Source organism: Heptranchias perlo, chromosome 29, assembly GCF_035084215.1.
Source record: "Heptranchias perlo isolate sHepPer1 chromosome 29, sHepPer1.hap1, whole genome shotgun sequence".
Classification (NCBI taxonomy): Eukaryota; Metazoa; Chordata; class Chondrichthyes; order Hexanchiformes; family Hexanchidae; genus Heptranchias; species Heptranchias perlo.
The window spans coordinates 2,427,341-2,445,588 of record NC_090353.1 but is presented as its reverse complement, the minus strand read 5'-3'; the positions used below and the strand labels follow the sequence as shown (position 1 = coordinate 2,445,588).

The window sequence follows — 18,248 nt, the reverse complement described above, 5'->3', positions numbered from 1 at the left end:
TATCGTGGAGGGAGGGCTGCAGATTCACAGTGTCACTGTGCTCCTTGTGCATTGTCTTTGCCCCTGTTTGTGGGAGTTAGAATTTTGCTGAGATGGCAATGTGATTGTTCGAACTTTGTTCCCAGGCCCCCAGATGCCAGTCCGTCAGCAAGAGATGGGGAGGAGCAGCAGCAATACTCGAGGGCAGGGACTGCCTCGTCCTCCAGGGCCCGGGTTGCTAAAACCAGTCAGTCCAGCTCCAATGTGAAATGGGTGAACACGTCCTCTCGAAAGCTGCCCCGGATGAAGAAATGTCAGCGAACCCAGAAACAGAAGGAGCAAATGCAGCGGGTGCGGCGGGCACGGGAGGCAGTGATTCGCAGGAAGTGCACTCCGCAGTGGATCGGCAGCTCCAGCGACGGGGGCTCCAGCAGCAACTCGCAGCTGGATGAAGTGATAGCCTGCGACAACGGCCAGGACAACCATCAGGATCTCCTGGGTACAGTACCTTGGTCAATCTCCGGTCAAACAGAACGGGAGCTGCTCAGGAACTTAATGATATGGAGAATTAGAGAGCCCAATGGCAAGGGGAGGGATAGAGCTCACAGGGGAGGGGGGATAGAGCTCAAAGGGGAGGGGGGATAGAGCTCAAAGGGGAGGGGGGATAGAGCTCAAAGGGGAGGGGGGATAGAGCTCACAGGAGAGGGGAAGGGGAGATAGAACTCATGGGAGGGGAGTGGGGATAGGGCTCACGGGGGAGGGGAGGTAGAGCTCACAGAGGAGGGAGAGGGGGGGTGATAGAGCTCACAGGGGAGGGAGAGGGGGGGGATAGAGCTCACAGGGGAGGGAGAGGGGGGATAGAGCTCACAGGGGGAGGGAGAGTGGGGTATAGAGCTCACAGGGGAGGGAGAGGGGGGATAGAGCTCACAGGGGAGGGAGAGGGGGGGGGATAGAGCTCACAGGGGAGGGAGAGGGGGGGGGATAGAGCTCACAGGGGAGGGAGAGGGGGGGGATAGAGCTCACAGGGGAGGGAGAGGGGGGGGATAGAGCTCACAGGGGAGGGAGAGGGGGGGGATAGAGCTCACAGGGGAGGGAGAGGGGGGGGGATAGAGCTCACAGGGGAGGGAGAGGGGGGGGATAGAGCTCACGGGAGGGAGAGGGGGGGGATAGAGCTCACGGGAGGGAGAGGGGGGGATAGAGCTCACAGGGGAGGGAGAGGGGGGGATAGAGCTCACAGGGGAGGGAGAGGGGGGGATAGAGCTCACAGGGGAGGGAGAGGGGGGATAGAGCTCACAGGGGAGGGAGAGGGGGGATAGAGCTCACAGGGGAGGGAGAGGGGGGGATAGAGCTCACAGGGGAGGGAGGGGGGGGGGATAGAGCTCACAGGGGGAGGGAGAGGGGGGATAGAGCTCACAGGGGAGGGAGAGGGGGGATAGAGCTCACAGGGGAGGGAGAGGGGGGATAGAGCTCACAGGGGAGGGAGAGGGGGGATAGAGCTCACAGGGGAGGGAGAGGGGGGATAGAGCTCACAGGGGAGGGAGAGGGGGGATAGAGCTCACAGGGGAGGGAGAGGGGGGATAGAGCTCACAGGGGAGGGAGAGGGGGGATAGAGCTCACAGGGGAGGGAGAGGGGGGATAGAGCTCACAGGGGAGGGAGAGGGGGGATAGAGCTCACAGGGGAGGGAGAGGGGGGATAGAGCTCACAGGGGGAGGGAGAGGGGGGATAGAGCTCACAGGGGAGGGAGGGGGGGGATAGAGCTCACTGGGGAGGGAGAGGGGGGGATAGAGCTCACAGGGGAGGGAGAGGGGGGGATAGAGCTCACAGGGGAGGGAGAGGGGGGGATAGAGCTCACAGGGGAGGGAAAGGGGGGGTGGGGGATAGAGCTCACGGGAGGGAGAGGGAGGATAGAGCTCACAGGGGAGGGAGAGGGGGGATCAAGCTCACAGGGGAGGGAGAGGGGGGGGGTTAGAGCTCACAGGGGAGGGAGAGGGGGGATAGAGCTCACAGGGGAGGGAGAGGGGGGATAGAGCTCACAGGGGAGGGAGAGGGGGGATAGAGCTCACAGGGGAGGGAGAGGGGGGATAGAGCTCACAGGGGAGGGAGAGGGGGGATAGAGCTCACAGGGGAGGGAGAGGGGGGATAGAGCTCACAGGGGAGGGAGAGGGGGGATAGAGCTCACAGGGGAGGGAGAGGGGGGATAGAGCTCACAGGGGAGGGAGAGGGGGGATAGAGCTCACAGGGGAGGGAGAGGGGGGATAGAGCTCACAGGGGAGGGAGGGGGGGGGATAGAGCTCACAGGGGAGGGAGGGGGGGGGATAGAGCTCACAGGGGAGGGAGAGGGGGGATAGAGCTCACAGGGGAGGGAGGGGGGGGGATAGAGCTCACAGGGGAGGGAGAGGGGGGATAGAGCTCACAGGGGAGGGAGAGGGGGGGATAGAGCTCACAGGGGAGGGAGAGGGGGGATAGAGCTCACAGGGGAGGGAGGGGGGGGATAGAGCTCACAGGGGAGGGAGGGGGGGGGATAGAGCTCACAGGGGAGGGAAAGGGGGGGGTGGGGGATAGAGCTCACGGGAGGGAGAGGGAGGATAGAGCTCACAGGGGAGGGAGAGGGGGGATCAAGCTCACTGGGGAGGGAGAGGGGGGGGGGTTAGAGCTCACAGGGGAGGGAGAGGAAGGACAGAGCTCACGGGGGAGTGACAGAGCTCACGGGGGAGTGACAGAGCTCACGGGGGAGTGACAGAGCTCACGGGGGAGTGACAGAGCTCACGGGGGGAGTGACAGAGCTCACGGGGGAGTGACAGAACTCACATAGCCTTCCACTGCCTCAAATATCGCTACAATTTTCTTTTTAAAAATCTAGTGGTCTCTGCATTAACTGTCAGATGATGTCAGTCTGTCCCTTTGGCAAATTTCCAACAACCCTCTGTGTAAAGAAATCTCTCCTAACCTCTCCTCACTCTGATTGATACTTTTAAATTGGTGACCCCTCGTCACTGACTTCCCAACCAGAGAAATTAGTCTTTCCCTATTCATTCTATCAAAACTCTTCATTATTTTATTAAATCTCCTTTTAGCCTTCTCTGCTGCTGTGAATATAGTCCCAGAATCTCAAATCTCTCCTCATAACTATAGTTTCCCTTCCTTGGCCTCATCCTGGTGAATCTACGCTGTGCGCTCTCTATGGTTTTAATGGCCTTTCTATAATGGGGCATCCAAAACTGCACACAGTCCTCTAACTGTGGCCTAACCAACATTTTGTGCAAATTTATCATTAATTCTTTATTTTTGTACTCTGTGCTCCTATTTATAAAACCCCAAATTCTATTGGCCTTTTTATGGCTTCATCTCCTTGCACTCACACTTTCAGGGAATTATGTATTTGAACTGTTCGGTCTCTGCTTGTCCCCACCCCTCACTGTCTTTCTAATTGACTCTATATACCCATTGCTTGTTTTTTTCCCAGACTGTATTACCGTACACTTATCCACATTAAATTGCATCTGCCACCTGTCTGCCCATTCTGCTAACCTGTCTATGTCCTGAAGTCTTTCACACTCCTCCCCACCGTTTGCCAAGCCTCCTACTTTTGTGTCATCAACAAATTTCAAGTTTGAGTTCCCTGTACCCAAATCCAAAGTGGTCCCAGCACTGATCCCTGGGGAACACCAATCCTACCCATTTGCCCCAACTCTTTGTTTCCGGTCCATCAACCAACTTTCGATCCCCGCTGCTGCATTTCCTCTTATAACCATATGCCTGAGTTTTTCTAACAGGCCTCCTACGAGACATCTTATCGAGTATCTTCTGAAAATCAATGTCCACTACATCTACGGAATTCCCTTTACCTATCCAATCGGTCCCTTCTTCAAACAAATCCTTATTAAATTTATCAAACATGACTTACCTTTAACAAATCCTCGCTGACTGTCCTCGATTAACCCGAGCATTTCTAAAACTCAGTAACGTGACCACAAGTTATGGATGGGAAGAGTTTGCCCAAAAAGACGTTAGACTAACTGGTGTAATAATAGATGCACCAGCCCAATGGATAAAAACAGGAATGCGGCCCTGTTCACCCCCAAAATACGCTCAGCTGAAAATGGGCGACCTGGTGAACCAGGATGGCAGCCGCCTGCTTCTTGGGAGAGGTGTGAAGAAAGATGCCCACCCTTTCTCATGCTCCCCCCAGGTCACACCCATGTCCTGCCTGCAGAGAAAGATAAGTATCTTTCATCATTGGATTGGAGAGCGTTGCAGGAGGTAATATTAAAGGATCCACAAGAGCCTAGACTGTAAATTATTCATTCCAAGAAGAGCAGCCTCACCTCACAGAGGTAAAACCTTCCCCATTCTTTGCCCTGCCCAGACCACAGTAGGCTGATGTGATCGTTGAATAATCAGTATTTGGAGACCTCCTCTCCTGCCACCAACGGTAGCATAGTGGTTATGTTACTGGGCTAGTAATCCAGAGGCCTGGACTAAAATCCAGAGTCATGAGTTCAAATCCCGCCACGGCAGCTGGCGAATTTAAATTCAATTAATTAAATAAAAAATCTGGAATTAAAATACTAGTATCAGTAATGATGGCCATGAAACTACCGGATTGTCGTAAAAACCCATCTGGTTCACTAATGTCCTTTAGGGAAGGAAGCCTGCCGTCCTTACCCGGTCTGGCCTATATGTGACTCCAGACCCACAGCAATGTGGTTGATTCTTAAATGCCCTAGCAAGCCACTCAGTTGTAAAATCTCGCAAGAAGGCAGCTCACCACCACCTTCTCAAGGGCAATTAGGGATGGGCAATAAATGCTGGCCTCGCCAGCGACGCCCACATCCCGTGAACGAATAAAAAAAAATTTAAAAAAATCTGAGGACCACCCAGAGCAGCATCCCAAAGGGAGACTCCCTTAAGGAAGTGTCGGATGATGTGACCTATAACCCAAGGGGTCTAGAAACCCCACGTGATGCTCTTGAAGTGATGCTGAACTCTGTGGAAATTGATTCCCTGCCCAGTCTAAAGATAGAGTGTTGGAACTTGAGGAGAAGACACTGCACACTCACTCACACAAACTCCAGCACTCTCCTCCCTTCTCCCTTACAGACGTTATATTTTTAAGTTTGTTAAATTGACTTGCTTAGATTGAACCCCCAGACATTAAATGTCTTGCCCCAATTCCAAGGGTACAGATGAGCAACAAAATATTTCTGAGCAAAGACCCTCCATGTCAGTTGTCTGTAATGGGCCCACAACTGGGTAACATTTAATATCTTCTACACAAAGAGGCTGCAAAGAATGCTCTAGGAGAACCAAGCATTGTCATCACATGTCCAAACATCAGCAAATTCTGCACTTTAAAATGTTATCTTGGTATCAGAAATGAGCAGCGTTGTTATGAAGACACTAAATGCCTGTCTCATTCTTTATATATTACATAGAATTAGATAGAATGTACAGCACCAAAACAGGCCATTCGGCCCAACGGGTTCATGCCAGTGTTTATGCTCCACACGAGCCTCCTCCTGCCCCTCTTCATGTAACCCCATCAGCATATCCTTCTATTCCCTTCTCCCTCATCTAGCTTCCCTTTAAATGCATCTATGCCATTTGCCTCAACCACTCCATGTGGGAGCGAGTTCCACATTTCCACCACTCTCTGGGTAAAGAAGCTTCTCCTAAATTCCCTATTGGATTTAATAGTGACTATTCTAAGAACACTCTTGGAATCAATCCATTGAATGAATGTATATTACGAGTTTTTAAGTAGCTCCTCTACTAGAGTCAAATCCAGGGACTACACACAGGATTGGGGGAGGGGGGTGCGTCGGGGCCAGAGATGTTAACAGAAAGTCATTGATTTTCAGTAATTCACCAAGCGTTGATACCAAGCGTTGTTGTACTCAAGGGAAATGAACCAGAATATTATATTCCGGTTACTAAAATATTAAGGAAAACTTTAATAAAATGATTAAAATAAAAATTGATATAAAATCTAGAATCATAAAATAAAACATACTGAAGTAAATAATTGAACAGAAAAAAATGTAACTGTTATAACAAAATAATAAATGGCCACTATAATAGACTGTTGCATGCTTCAAGGCTTATACAAAATTAAAATCATGACCAAGAACAGTATGAACCATAGACGATATAGCTTATACTTGACAGTTGTACGTATCAGTAGACTCAAAACAAGTTAAAATGGGAATGATAAAATTGTAAAATCAGTTCGTATAGCATAGAAATAGTGAAGAAAATACAAAATGATAAAATAGTCCATAAATTATCCGTAGAAGGGTGAAATTGGTCTTCTTGAGTTGCTTTAATAAAATTGACGACAACCGTACCAGCATATGAACACTTGTCGGGGTCCCCTGACCTTCAGGAATACCTCCGGGCCAGTCTTCCCCGATTGGTTTCCTGGTGGGCGCGTGTTGATCTTCTCAAAATGTCACCCTCCGATGATCTTTGATGGAGGCCTTGGTGCTGGTGATCCAGCGGGATCAGCTCTGTATTTTACGTCTGGGCTGCTGAAACTCCCAACCGGCCGTGAGCGAACGCAGTTTTTTTCTTTATGTTCCCTCCTATGGAGGTGATCACCGCCAGACCACCTAATGTATCCTGGGATCTGCCGAAATGGCTAGAATAAACCTGTTAGATCTCCACAGATCATCCTTCCTAAATTCTCTCAACAGCCCATTTTGCCAATGTTTGTACGTTGTTACCAGCAGGACCATTGAGGAGGCACGGTTCACTGCGACTGAGAACTTAGAAGAGGGTCGCAGCTACGTTAACTATGACTCTCCCAAGAAAGACTTCTTAAAAGAGTCATAGTTACCCCCACCAAATTATATTTATGGCCCCTAGTTCTGGTCTCCCCCTGCAAGTGTAAACATCTTCTCTACATCTACCCTATCAAACCCTTTCATAATCTTAAAGACCTCGATCAGGTCACCCCTCAGCCTTTTCTAGAGAAAAGAGCCAAGTGTGGTTTAACCAAGGTTCTATATAAGTTTAACATAACTTCTCTGCTTTTCAATTCTATCCCTCTAGAAATGAACCCGTGCTTTGTTTGCTTTTTTTATGGCCTTCTTAACCTACATCACTATTTTTAGTGATTTGTGAACCCTGAGATCCCTCTGCTGCTCTACCACATTTACTTATTTTCCAAGCCTCCTTATTCTTCCTACCAAAATGTACCTTCCGACCACCTCACACTTATATTGAAATTCATTTGCCAATCACACACCCATTCTGCAAGTTTATTAATGTCGTCTTGTATTTTGTCACAGTCCTTCTCAGCATTAACTATACCCCCCAATTTGGTGTCGTCTGCAAATTTTGAAATTGTACTTCCGATTCCTGAGTCTAAATCGTTTATGAAAAACAGCAGTGGTCCCAGCTCCAATCCTTGTGGAACATCACTTCCCACCTATTGCCAGTCTGAGTAACTACCCTTAACCCCTACTCTCTATTTTCTATTTTGTAGCCAGCTTGCTATCCATTCTGCTACTTGTCCTCTGACTCTACATGCTCTGACCTTAGTCGGGAGTCTATTATGTAGTACCTTATCAAAGGCCTTTTGAAAATCCAAATATATTACATCTGCTACATTACCCTTGTCTATTCTTTCTGATACTTCTTCAAAGAATTCATTAAGCTTGGTCAAGCATGACCTTCCCTTCTGAAATCCATGCTGACTATTCTTATATTATATTTTCAGTTTCTAGAAGTTTTTATATTACATCTTTGAGTAAAGATTCCATTATCTTTCCCACCACTGATGTTCTATCTCCGTTTTTAAATATAGGAATCACAATAGCTGTCTGCCAGTCCTCTGGCACTATTCCCTTTTCTAATGAATTTTTATATATATGTAATAGTTCCTCTGCTATCTCTTCCCCAACTTCTTTTAATATGTGCAGATACAATCCATCCGGACCAGGGGTTTTATCCTCTCTATGTTTGATCAGTTTATCAATTATCTCCCCCTTTCTATCTTAAATGTTTTAATATCTTTTTTGATCTCTTCTTCGAATGTCATGCTCACCCTGTTAGTCTCCCTGGTAAATACTGAGGCAAAGTAATTACTTAATATTTCTGCCATTTCATTGTCATTACCTGTGAGTTTATCATGTGTATCCCTTAGTGGCCCTATCCCTATCCTGATTTTCCTTTTGTTATTATGTGTCTGTAGAATACTTCACTATTTCTTATTATATTCCTTGTTAATTTAATTTCATAGTTTCTCTTTGCCTTCCTAATTGTTTTTTGATTTTTTTGTATTGCCTTTTGTTATTCTCCCCTTTGTTGTCTATGTACTGAGTGAATGCCTTTTTCTTTAGTTTCAATTTTGCCCTTATTTCTTTATTCATCCATGGTGTGTCATTATTGATTAGTTTGTTCTTTTTAGTGGGATATATTTCTCCCGGACTCTATTGATCACCGTTTTAAATGTTTCCCACTGCTGTTCTATTTCTTTGTTTGTCAGTAAATTTTTCCAGTTTATTTTCCCTAGTTACATTCTCATCCCCTTAAAATTAGTTTTTTTCCAATTTATTACTTTGGTCTTTGTCTCACTTATGTCCTTCTCTTAAACTTTATCTTAATCTTTATCTTAAACTTGATTTTGTTATGATCGCTATTGCCTAGGTGTTCCCCTACGCTTACTTCTCGTATCTGCTCTGGTTCATTTCTCATTACTAGATCCAGCAGTGCTTCCTCTCTTGTTGGGCTTTTTATAAACTGGGTAAGAATGGAGTCCTGCACACACTGTAAAAACTCCATTCCCAGTACTCCTTTACCCACCTCTTCTTGCCAGTTAATTTGGGGGTAGTTAATATCTCCCGTAATTATTATTCTATGTCCTTTATTCATTTCATATATTTGCTTACATATTTAGAAAGGTTACAGCACGGAAGGAGGCCATTCGGCCCATCGAGTCTGCGTCAGCTCTATGCAAGAGCAATCCAGCTAGACCTATTCCCATGGCCCTGAAAATATTTTCCTTTCAAGTACTTATCCAGTTCCCTTTTGAAGGCCATGATTGAATCTGCCTCCACCACCCCCTCGGGCAGTGCATTCCAGATCCTAACCACTCGCTGTGTAAAAAAGTTTTTCCGCATGTCACCTTTGGTTCTTTTGCCAATCACCTTAAATCTATGTCCACTGGTTCTTGACCCTTCCGCCAATGAAAACATTTTCTCTCCATCTACTCTGTCTAGATTTTGAATACCTCTATCAAATCTCCTTGCAACCATCTCTATTCCAAGAAGAACAACCCCAACTTCTCCAGTCTATCCACATAACTAAAGTCCCTCATCCCTGGAATCATTCTAATAAATCTCTTCTGCACCCTCTGTCAAGCCTTCACACCATTCCTAAAGAACTGGACACAATACTTCAGTTGTGGCCGAACCAGTGTTTTATAAAGGTTCATCATGACTTTTGTACTCTATGCCTCTGTTTATAAAGCCCAGGATCCCGTATGCTTTTTTAACCGCTTTCTCAACCTGCCCTGCCACCTTCAACGATTTGTGCACATATACCCCCAGATCTCTCCGTTCCTCTATCCCTTTTAGAGTTGTGCCCTCTAGTTTATATTGCCTCTCCTCGTTCTTCCTACCGAAATGTATCACTTTGCATTTTTCTGCATTAAATTTAATCTGTCACATGTCCGCCCATTCCACCAGCCTGTCTATACCCTCTTGAAGTCTATCACTATCCTCCTCACTGTTCACTACCCTTCCAAGTTTTGTGTCATCTGCAAATTTTGAAATTGTGCCCTGTACACCCAAGTCCAAGTTATTAATATATATCAAGAAAAGCAGTGGTCCCAGCACCGACCCCTGGGGAACACCACTGTACACCTCCCTCCAGTCCGAAAAACAACCGTTCACCACTACTCTCTGTTTCCTGTCACTTAGCTAATTCTGTATCCATGTTGCTACTGCCCCCTTTATTCCATGGGCCGCAATCTTGATAAGCCTACCATGCGGCACTTTATCAAACGCCTTTTGAAAGTCCATATACACCACATCAACTGCATTGCCCTCATCGACCTCATGTTACCTCATCAAAAAACTCTATCGTGTTAGTTAAACACGATTTGCCTTTAACAAATCCGTGCTGGCTTTCCCTAGTCAATCCACACTCATTCCAAATGACTGTTAATTCTGTCCCAGATTATCGTTTCTAAAAGTTTCCCCACCACCTTTTCATTATTAGATGGTCTGTAGTATACCCCTATTAGCATGATCGATCCCATCTTACCTTTTATTTCAATCCTATGGATTCTGTTTCTATCCTTCTGTTATGTCCTTTTTGTCTACTGCCATTATGTAAATTCTCATTAGTACAGTTTCTCCACCACCTTCCTTCCCTATCCTTTCTGATTATGTTATAATCCTACAATTCCCAGTCCTGTTATTTATGTAGCCATGTTTCAGTTATTTCTACTACATCTGGTTTCTCACTACGGATTATTGCCATCAGTTCCCCCTTCTTATTTTGGACGCTGTGTACATTGCTTCACAGGTAATTTAATTTGTCTTCAAGGGTTGTTCTTTTTACTTTATTTTTAACAGTTCTTTTATACTTTTTTCAAAACTGTATTTGTTCCTTGACCGTTTATGTTAACTTTATTCCTCATCCTGGTCTGACCTTTACACTCATAAGAACATAGGAAGATAGGAACAGGAGTAGACCATTTAGCCTCGCGAGCCTGTTCCGATGACACAAAGATTGGCGATGACACAAAGATTGGTGGCATTGTAAGCAGTGTAGATGAAAACATAAAATTACAAAGCGATATTGATTGATTAGGTGAATGGGCAAAACTGTGGCAAATGGAATTCAATGTAGACAAATGTGAGGTCATCCACTTTGGATCAAAAAAGGATAGAACAGGGTACTTTCTAAATGGTAAAAAGTTAAAAACAGTGGCTGTCCAAAGGGACTTAGGGTTTCAGGTACATAGATCATTGAAGTGTCATGAACAGGTGCAGGAAATAATCAAGAAGGCAAATGGAATGTTGGCCTTTATATCTAGAGGACGAGAGTACAAGGGGCAGAAGTTATGCTGCAGCTATACAAAAGCCTGGTTAGACCGCACCTGGAGGACTGTGAGCAGTTCTGGGCACCGCACCTTCGGAAGGACATATTGGCCTTGGAGGGAGTGCAGCGTAGGTTTACTAGAATGATACCCGGACTTCAAGGGTTAAGTTACGAGGAGAGATGACACAAATTGGGGTTGTATTCTCTAGAGTTTCAAAGGTCTGGCTCTAATTTTTAGACTGTGCCCCCTACTCCTAGAATCCCCAACCAGCGGAAATAGTTTCTCTCTATCCACCCTATCTGTTCCCCATAATATCTTATAAACTTCAATCAGATCACCCCTTAACCTTCTAAACTCCAGAGAATACAACCCCAGTTTGTGTAATCTCTCCTCGTAACTTAACCCTTGAAGTCCGGGTATCATTCTAGTAAACCTACCCTGCACTCCCTCCAAGACCAATATGTCCTTCCGAAGTTGCGGTGCCCAGAACTGCTCACAGTACTCCAGGTGCGGTCTAACCAGGGTTTTGTATAGCTGCAGCATAACTTCTGCCCCCTTGTACTCTGGTCCTCGAGATATAAAGGCCAGCATTCCATTAGCCTTATTGATTATTTTCTGCACCTGTTCATGACACTTCAATGATCTATGTACCTGAACCCCTAAGCCTCTTTGGAAATCCACTGTTTTTAACTTTTTACCATTTAGAAAGTACCCTGTTCTATCCTTTTTTGATCCAAAGTGGATGACCTCACATTTGTCTACATTGAATTCCATTTGCCACAGTTTTGCCCATTCACCTAATCTATCAATATCGCTTTGTAATTTTATGTTTTCATCTACACTGCTTACAATGCCACCAATCTTTGTGTCATCGGCAAACTTAGATATGAGACTGTCTATGCCTTCGTCTAAGTCATTAATAAATATTGTGAATAATTGAGGCTCCAAGACCCTGTGGGACTCCACTAGTCTCATCCTGCCAATGTGAGTACCTACCTTTCGCTCAATGTGAGTCGCCTTTCGCTCAGCCAACTTCTTAACCAAGTCTGTACTTTTCCCTCGATTCCATGGGCTTCTATCTCAGCTAACAGTCTCTTATGTGGGACTTTATCAAATGCCTTCTGGAAGTCCATATAAGTAACATCCATTGACATTCCCCTGACCACTACTTTAGTCACCTCTTCGAAAAATTCATCAGGTTTGTCAGGCACGACCTACCTTTCACAAATCCATGCTGGCTGTCTCTGATTAACTGAAAATTGTCGAGGTGTTCAGTCACCCTATCCTTAATTATAGACTCCAGCATTTTCCCCACAACAGATGTTAGGCTAACTGGTCTATAATTCCCCGGTTTCCCTCTCTCTCCTTTCTTAAAAAGCGGAGTGACATGTGCAATTTTCCAATCTAGAGGGACAGTTCCTGAATCTAGAGAACTTTGAAAGATTATCGTTAGGGCATCTGCAATGTGCTCACCTACTTCCTTTAAAACCCTGGGATGGAAACCATCTGATCCTGGGGATTTGTCACTCTTTAGTGCTATTATTTTCTTCATTACTGATGCTTTACTTCTGTTAATTTTATTGAATCCCTGTCCCCAATTCAATATTAGTTTTCTTGGGATTTCTGGCATACTATCCTCTTTTTCTACTGTAAATTCTGACGCAAAGTAATTGTTCAACATGTCCACCATTTCCCCATTGTCAATGACAATATCCCCACTTTCAGTTTTTAAGGGGCCAACACTGCTCCTGACCACCCTCTTTTTCCTAATATAACTATAAAAGTTCTTCGTATTGGTTTTGATATCCCTTGCAAGTTTCTTTTCATGCTTTCTTTTTGCAGCTCTTACTATCTGTTTTGTGACCCTTTGTTGATCTTTGTATCTTTCCCATTCGCCAGGATCTGTGCCATTTTTTGCCTTTTTGTATGCCCTTTCCTTATGTCTTATACTGTCCCTTACCTCTTTAGTTGTCCATGGCTGTTTTTTTTTGGCAAGTAGAGTTCTTTCCCCTCAGGGGTATAAACCGATTCTGTATCACGTTAAATGTTTCTTTAAACATTTCCCACTGATCATCAGTCATTTTATCCATTAACAGATTTGCCCAATTTACTGTGGACAGTCTCTGTCTCATCCCATTGAAGTCGGCCTTACCCAAGTCTAGAATCTTAGCAGCTGATTCACTTTTTTCCCTTTCAAACACTACATTGAACTCGATCATGTTATGATTGCTATTGGATAGATGTTCATGCACAGTTAAGCTGTTAACTAAATCTGGTTCATTACTCATTACTAAATCTAGTATGACTTGCCCCCTTGTTGCCTCTCGGACATACTGCTGTAGAAAACTATCCCAAACACACTCAAGAAATTCACTACCTTTCTGACAGTTGCTAGTCTGCTTTTCCCAATCTATGTGAAGGTTAAAGTCCCCCATTAAGACCACTATGCCTTTCTTACACGCTTGTCTAATCTCTGCATTTATACAATCCAGCACTTCAGAGCTGTTGCCACACATCTCCCACTATAGTCTTAGATCCTTTCCTATTTCTCAATTCAACCCATAAGGTCTCTGTTGGCTGCTTACCTCTCGTTATATCCTCCTTTATCATTGAATTGATTTCATCTCTAATCACTAAGGCTACTCCTCCCCCCTTCCATTTTCCCTGTCTCTCCTGTAGACCTTATAACCCGGTATATTTAGTTCCCAATCCTGACCATCCTGCAGCCATGTCTCAGTAATAACTATCATGTCATACCCTCTAATTTGAATTTGAGCCTGTGGTTCATTTAATTTATTCCTTATACTCCGTCATTTGTATATAGAACTCTTAGTTGGGCCACACACCCTAGTCTGACCTTCAGCTTTGATGCTGGGTTAATCGCCTTACGCCTTCTAGTTTTCACTTTATCTGTAGTGTCTAAAGTACACTTTCTTTCTGCTGCCCCACGCTTTTCCCTTTCACTTGTTCTTGAACAACTGTTTGTACTATTTGTATTGTAAATTTCCGCTGGGTCTTCCCCTCTCTTGCTGCTCTCAACTTTACTCCCTTCTGACTCCCTGCTCAGGTTCCCATCCCCCTGCCACTCCAGTTTAATCCTCCCCAACAGCACTAGCAAACACCCCCGCGAGGACATTGGTCCCGTTTGTACAGGTCCCACCTTCCCCAGAACCGGTCCCAATGTCCCAGGAATCTAAATCCCTCCCTCCTACACCCTCCCTGTAGCCACGCATTCATCCGTCTATTCTCCTGTTCCTATACTCACTAGCACGTGGCACTGGTTATAATCCTGATATAACCAGACCTTTGAGGTCCTGCTTTTTAATTTATCTCCTAACTCCTTAAATTCACCTTGCAGGACCTCATCCCTTTGTTTTTTACCTATGTCGTTGGACCGGAACGTCCTGGCTCTAATTTTTAGGCTACGCCCCCTAGTCCTAGACTTCCCAACCAGTGGAAATAGTTTCTCTCTACCTACCCCATATACTTAAATGCTTGCATAAAAAATATTCAAAAAAATCAAAGACGCAAGTTCATACATATGAAACACTCAGACTCATTGAAAAATGTGGTTCAGACTGTACCAAAAGCTCCAGACCAATAGAGTTTCTCCATAATATGTCCCATATTGTCTGTATATTCAAAAATAAACAAGAAGAAAACTTCGATCAAGTTACCCCTTAACTTTCTAAATTCCAGGGACTACAACCCTAATTTGTGTACTCTCTCCTCATAATTTAACCCTTGTAATGACCATCTCCAACAAGAGAGAGTCTAATCACCTCACCTTGACATTCAACGGCATTACCATCGCCGAATCCCCCACCATCAACATCCTGGGGGTCACCATTGACCAGAAACTTAACTGGACCAGCCACATAAATACTGTGGCTACAAGAGCAGGTCAGAGGCTGGGTATTCTGCGGCGAGTGACTCACCTCCTGACTCCCCAAAGCCTTTCCACCATCTACAAGGCACAAGTCAGGAGTGTGATGGAATACCCTCCACTTGCCTGGATGAGTGCAGCTCCAACAACACTCAAGAAGCTCGACACCATCCAAGACAAAGCAGCCCGCTTGATTGGCACCCCATCCACCACCCTATACATTCACTCCCTTCACCACCGGCGCACTGTGGCTGCAGTGTGTACCATCCACAGGATGCACTGCATCAACTCGCCAAGGCTTCTTCGACAGCACCTCCCAAACCCACGACCTGTACCACCTAGAAGGACAAGGGCAGCAGGTACATGGGAACAACACCACCTGCACCTTTCTCTCCAAGTCACACACCATCCCGACTTGGAAATATATCACCGTTCCTTCATCGTCGCTGGGTCAAAATCCTGGAACTCCCTTCCTAACAGCACTGTGGGAGAACCGTCACCACATGGTTCAAGAAGGCGGCTCACCACCACCTTCTCAAGGGCAATTAGGGATGGGCAATAAATGCCGGCCTCACCAGCGACGCCCACATCCTGTGAATGAATTTTTAAAAATTCATTCTCGTAAATCTACGCTGCACTCCTTCCAAGGCCAGTATATCCTTCTTAAGGTGCAGTACCCAGAACTGAACACATTACTCCAGGTGTTGTCTAACCAGGACTTTGTATAACTGTAGCATAACTTCTACCAGCTTGTATTCTAGTCCACTAAATATAAAGGCCAGCATTCCATTAGCCTTTTTGATTATTTTCTGTATCTGTCTATGGCATTTAATGATCCATGTACATGGACTCCTAAGTCTCTTTGGACCTCCACTGTTTCGAGCTTTTCACCATTTAGAAAGTACTCTGATCTATCCTTTTTAGGTCCAAAGTGGATGACCTTCCCCCCTTGCCTACATTGAAATCCATTTGCCACAATTCTGCCCATTCACTTAATCTATTAATATCTCTCTGTAATTTTATGCTTCCATCTACACTGCTTACAATACTATCTATCGGCAAACTTGGTTATGTGGCTCTCTATCCCGTCATCTAAGTCGTTAATAAATACAGTGACTAGTTGAGGCCCCAACACAGATCCCTGTGAGACACCACGAGTCACATCCTGCCAATGTGAGTACCTGCCCATTATCCCTACTCTCTGTCTCCTGCCACTCAGCCAATTTCCTAACCAGGTCAATAACTTGCCCTCAATTCCATGAGCTTGAACTTTAGCTAACAGTCTCTTATAAGGGACTTTATCAAATGCCTTCTGGAAGTCCATATAAACAACATCCATAGACATTTCCCTGTCCACTACTTTAGTCACCTCTTCAAAAAATTCAATCGATTTCATCAGCATGACCTTCCCTTTACAAATCCATGCTGGCTCTCTCTGATCAGCTGAAAATTTTCAAGGTGTCCAGTCACTCTATCCTTAATTACAGACTCTAATTTCCTGACAACAGATGTTAGGCTAACTGGTCTATAATTCCCCGGTTTCCCTCTCTCTCCTTTCTTAAATAGCGGAGTGACGTGTAATTTTCCTATCTAGAGGAACAGTTCCTGAGTTGAGAGACCTTTGGAAGATTATAGTCAGGGCTTCTGCAGTGTTCTCACCTACTTCCTTTAAAACCTCATCTCCTGTTTCTTTTACTTTTTAGTTTTTTGTTATTGCTACCAGATCCCTCTCCCATCTTGCTAGTTTAAAACCTTTTACACTGCCCTAATTATCCTTTCTGCTCGGACTCTGGTCCCATTCCGATTCAGAGGAGCCCTTCCCAGCAGTACAGCTCCTTCCTATCCCAGTACTGGTGCCTGTGTCGCATGAAATGGAACCCCTCCTTCCCACATGGCCTTTCAGCCATGCATTCAATGTGCAGATATACCACATCAAAAAATTCAATCGACGTGCAAAAATACACTTAAAAAAATAGTGACCCAGCCTGTCAGATTACGTTGCAAAGAAGCTCATTAAACATTCAGAACCTAACTACGTCCGTCGTTAACTAGCCAGACAGCAATCTTCAGGATCAGCCACTTATTTTAATCCCCAAGCTTTGCTGATGCAGCTTGATGTTCCTTGGAGGAGTGTGTAGGGTGAGCATGTCTCCTTCACTGGGTTAGCACATTGCTGCTGGAGGTGATGAGCCAGGGCTTTGTCAGTACTGTACCTGTCACAGGTGGTGTTTCTTTCAAGTGGGGATGTCGAGCAGGTGCAGCTGAAGATGTTGCAGGAAATGTACGGGTGCCCTTCAACCAAGAAAGGCGTCGCAGAAGCTGGGCTGGAGGATGGTGGACCTCCATTACGATGATTAGTATTGATTCTCATGGGTTAAAGCGCGGTGTAGTCACAAAGCACTCTCGTAATTTCAATGAAGTCCGGCCAGCAATTCAGATAAGAATGTAAGTTTGGAGTGAGAAGGCAGATTCAGCCCATCATTGCTTCATCCAGAATCTGTTTATCACCTGGTTTCCCCCTTCCCGCCAACACTATCACCTGTTGATCACGACTCTACTAATCACATAAATTCCCACCCTTACCTGTTCTGGGAAAAAACTCAAGCCGTGCCCTTATTAACGGTAAATCTCAATCCTCAGATGGGCCCAGCTCCTTGTGATGACGGTGGGCCCTGACTTTGCTCGCTCTGTCAGGAGAGCTGTGGATTTAAATCCACTTGCTCACAATCTGCTTTTGTTTATAATGCCTCTCTTTTCTTTGGTCACAATCTCCTTGTATTCGGTCTGTGATTTGGATCCCTCGTCGCGAATGGCAGTTTCCAAGGAGTTGAAATCCAAGGTTCACGCACAATTGGACCAGGCAAAAAAAATCACAGGTAAACCTGGACAAGTTGCCTGTATGAGCCTTCAGACATCCGCTGGTAATCTCATAGCCAGTTCCTGATGGATAATGCAGTTTAATATCCTTGTTCTTTAAATGGCCAAGTGCTTCATTTCAAAGCAGTGAACCAGAGGCAGTTCCAGGCTGATTCCACAAGTGTTTTCTGTGTTGGAATAGTGCAAAATGGCAGCCCATCTATTACAATTATAATATAAATGCTTCGGTTTGTTAAGATCTTTATTCTGACATGTCTTCACAGGATCTTGAACAGGCCAGAAAAGGTACAAATCAAAGAACCAAGCCGGGGGGGGGGGGGGAGGGGAGGGGGAGTGGGGATGGTTGGTGGGGGAGGGGGATGGTAGTTAGGGTGGGGGATAGGGAGGGTGGGGGATAGGGGGTGGTAGATAGGGTGGAGAGTGTGGGGGTAGGTAGGAGGGAGATGGTA

The 18,248-nt window shown here is 45.5% G+C and overlaps 1 protein-coding gene across 2 annotated transcripts in view; it reads left to right on the top strand.

The window, feature by feature from the left end:
- The window catches only part of LOC137299325 (E3 ubiquitin-protein ligase arkadia-A-like), a 102,322-nt gene that overhangs the window by 20,506 nt on the left and 63,568 nt on the right, over positions 1–18,248 (top strand). For both annotated transcript variants that reach the window (XM_067967974.1, XM_067967972.1), the window contains exon 3: positions 126–478. In XM_067967974.1, coding sequence (XP_067824075.1) covers positions 126–478 — 353 coding nt within the window. The remainder of the gene's footprint in view (positions 1–125; positions 479–18,248) is intronic.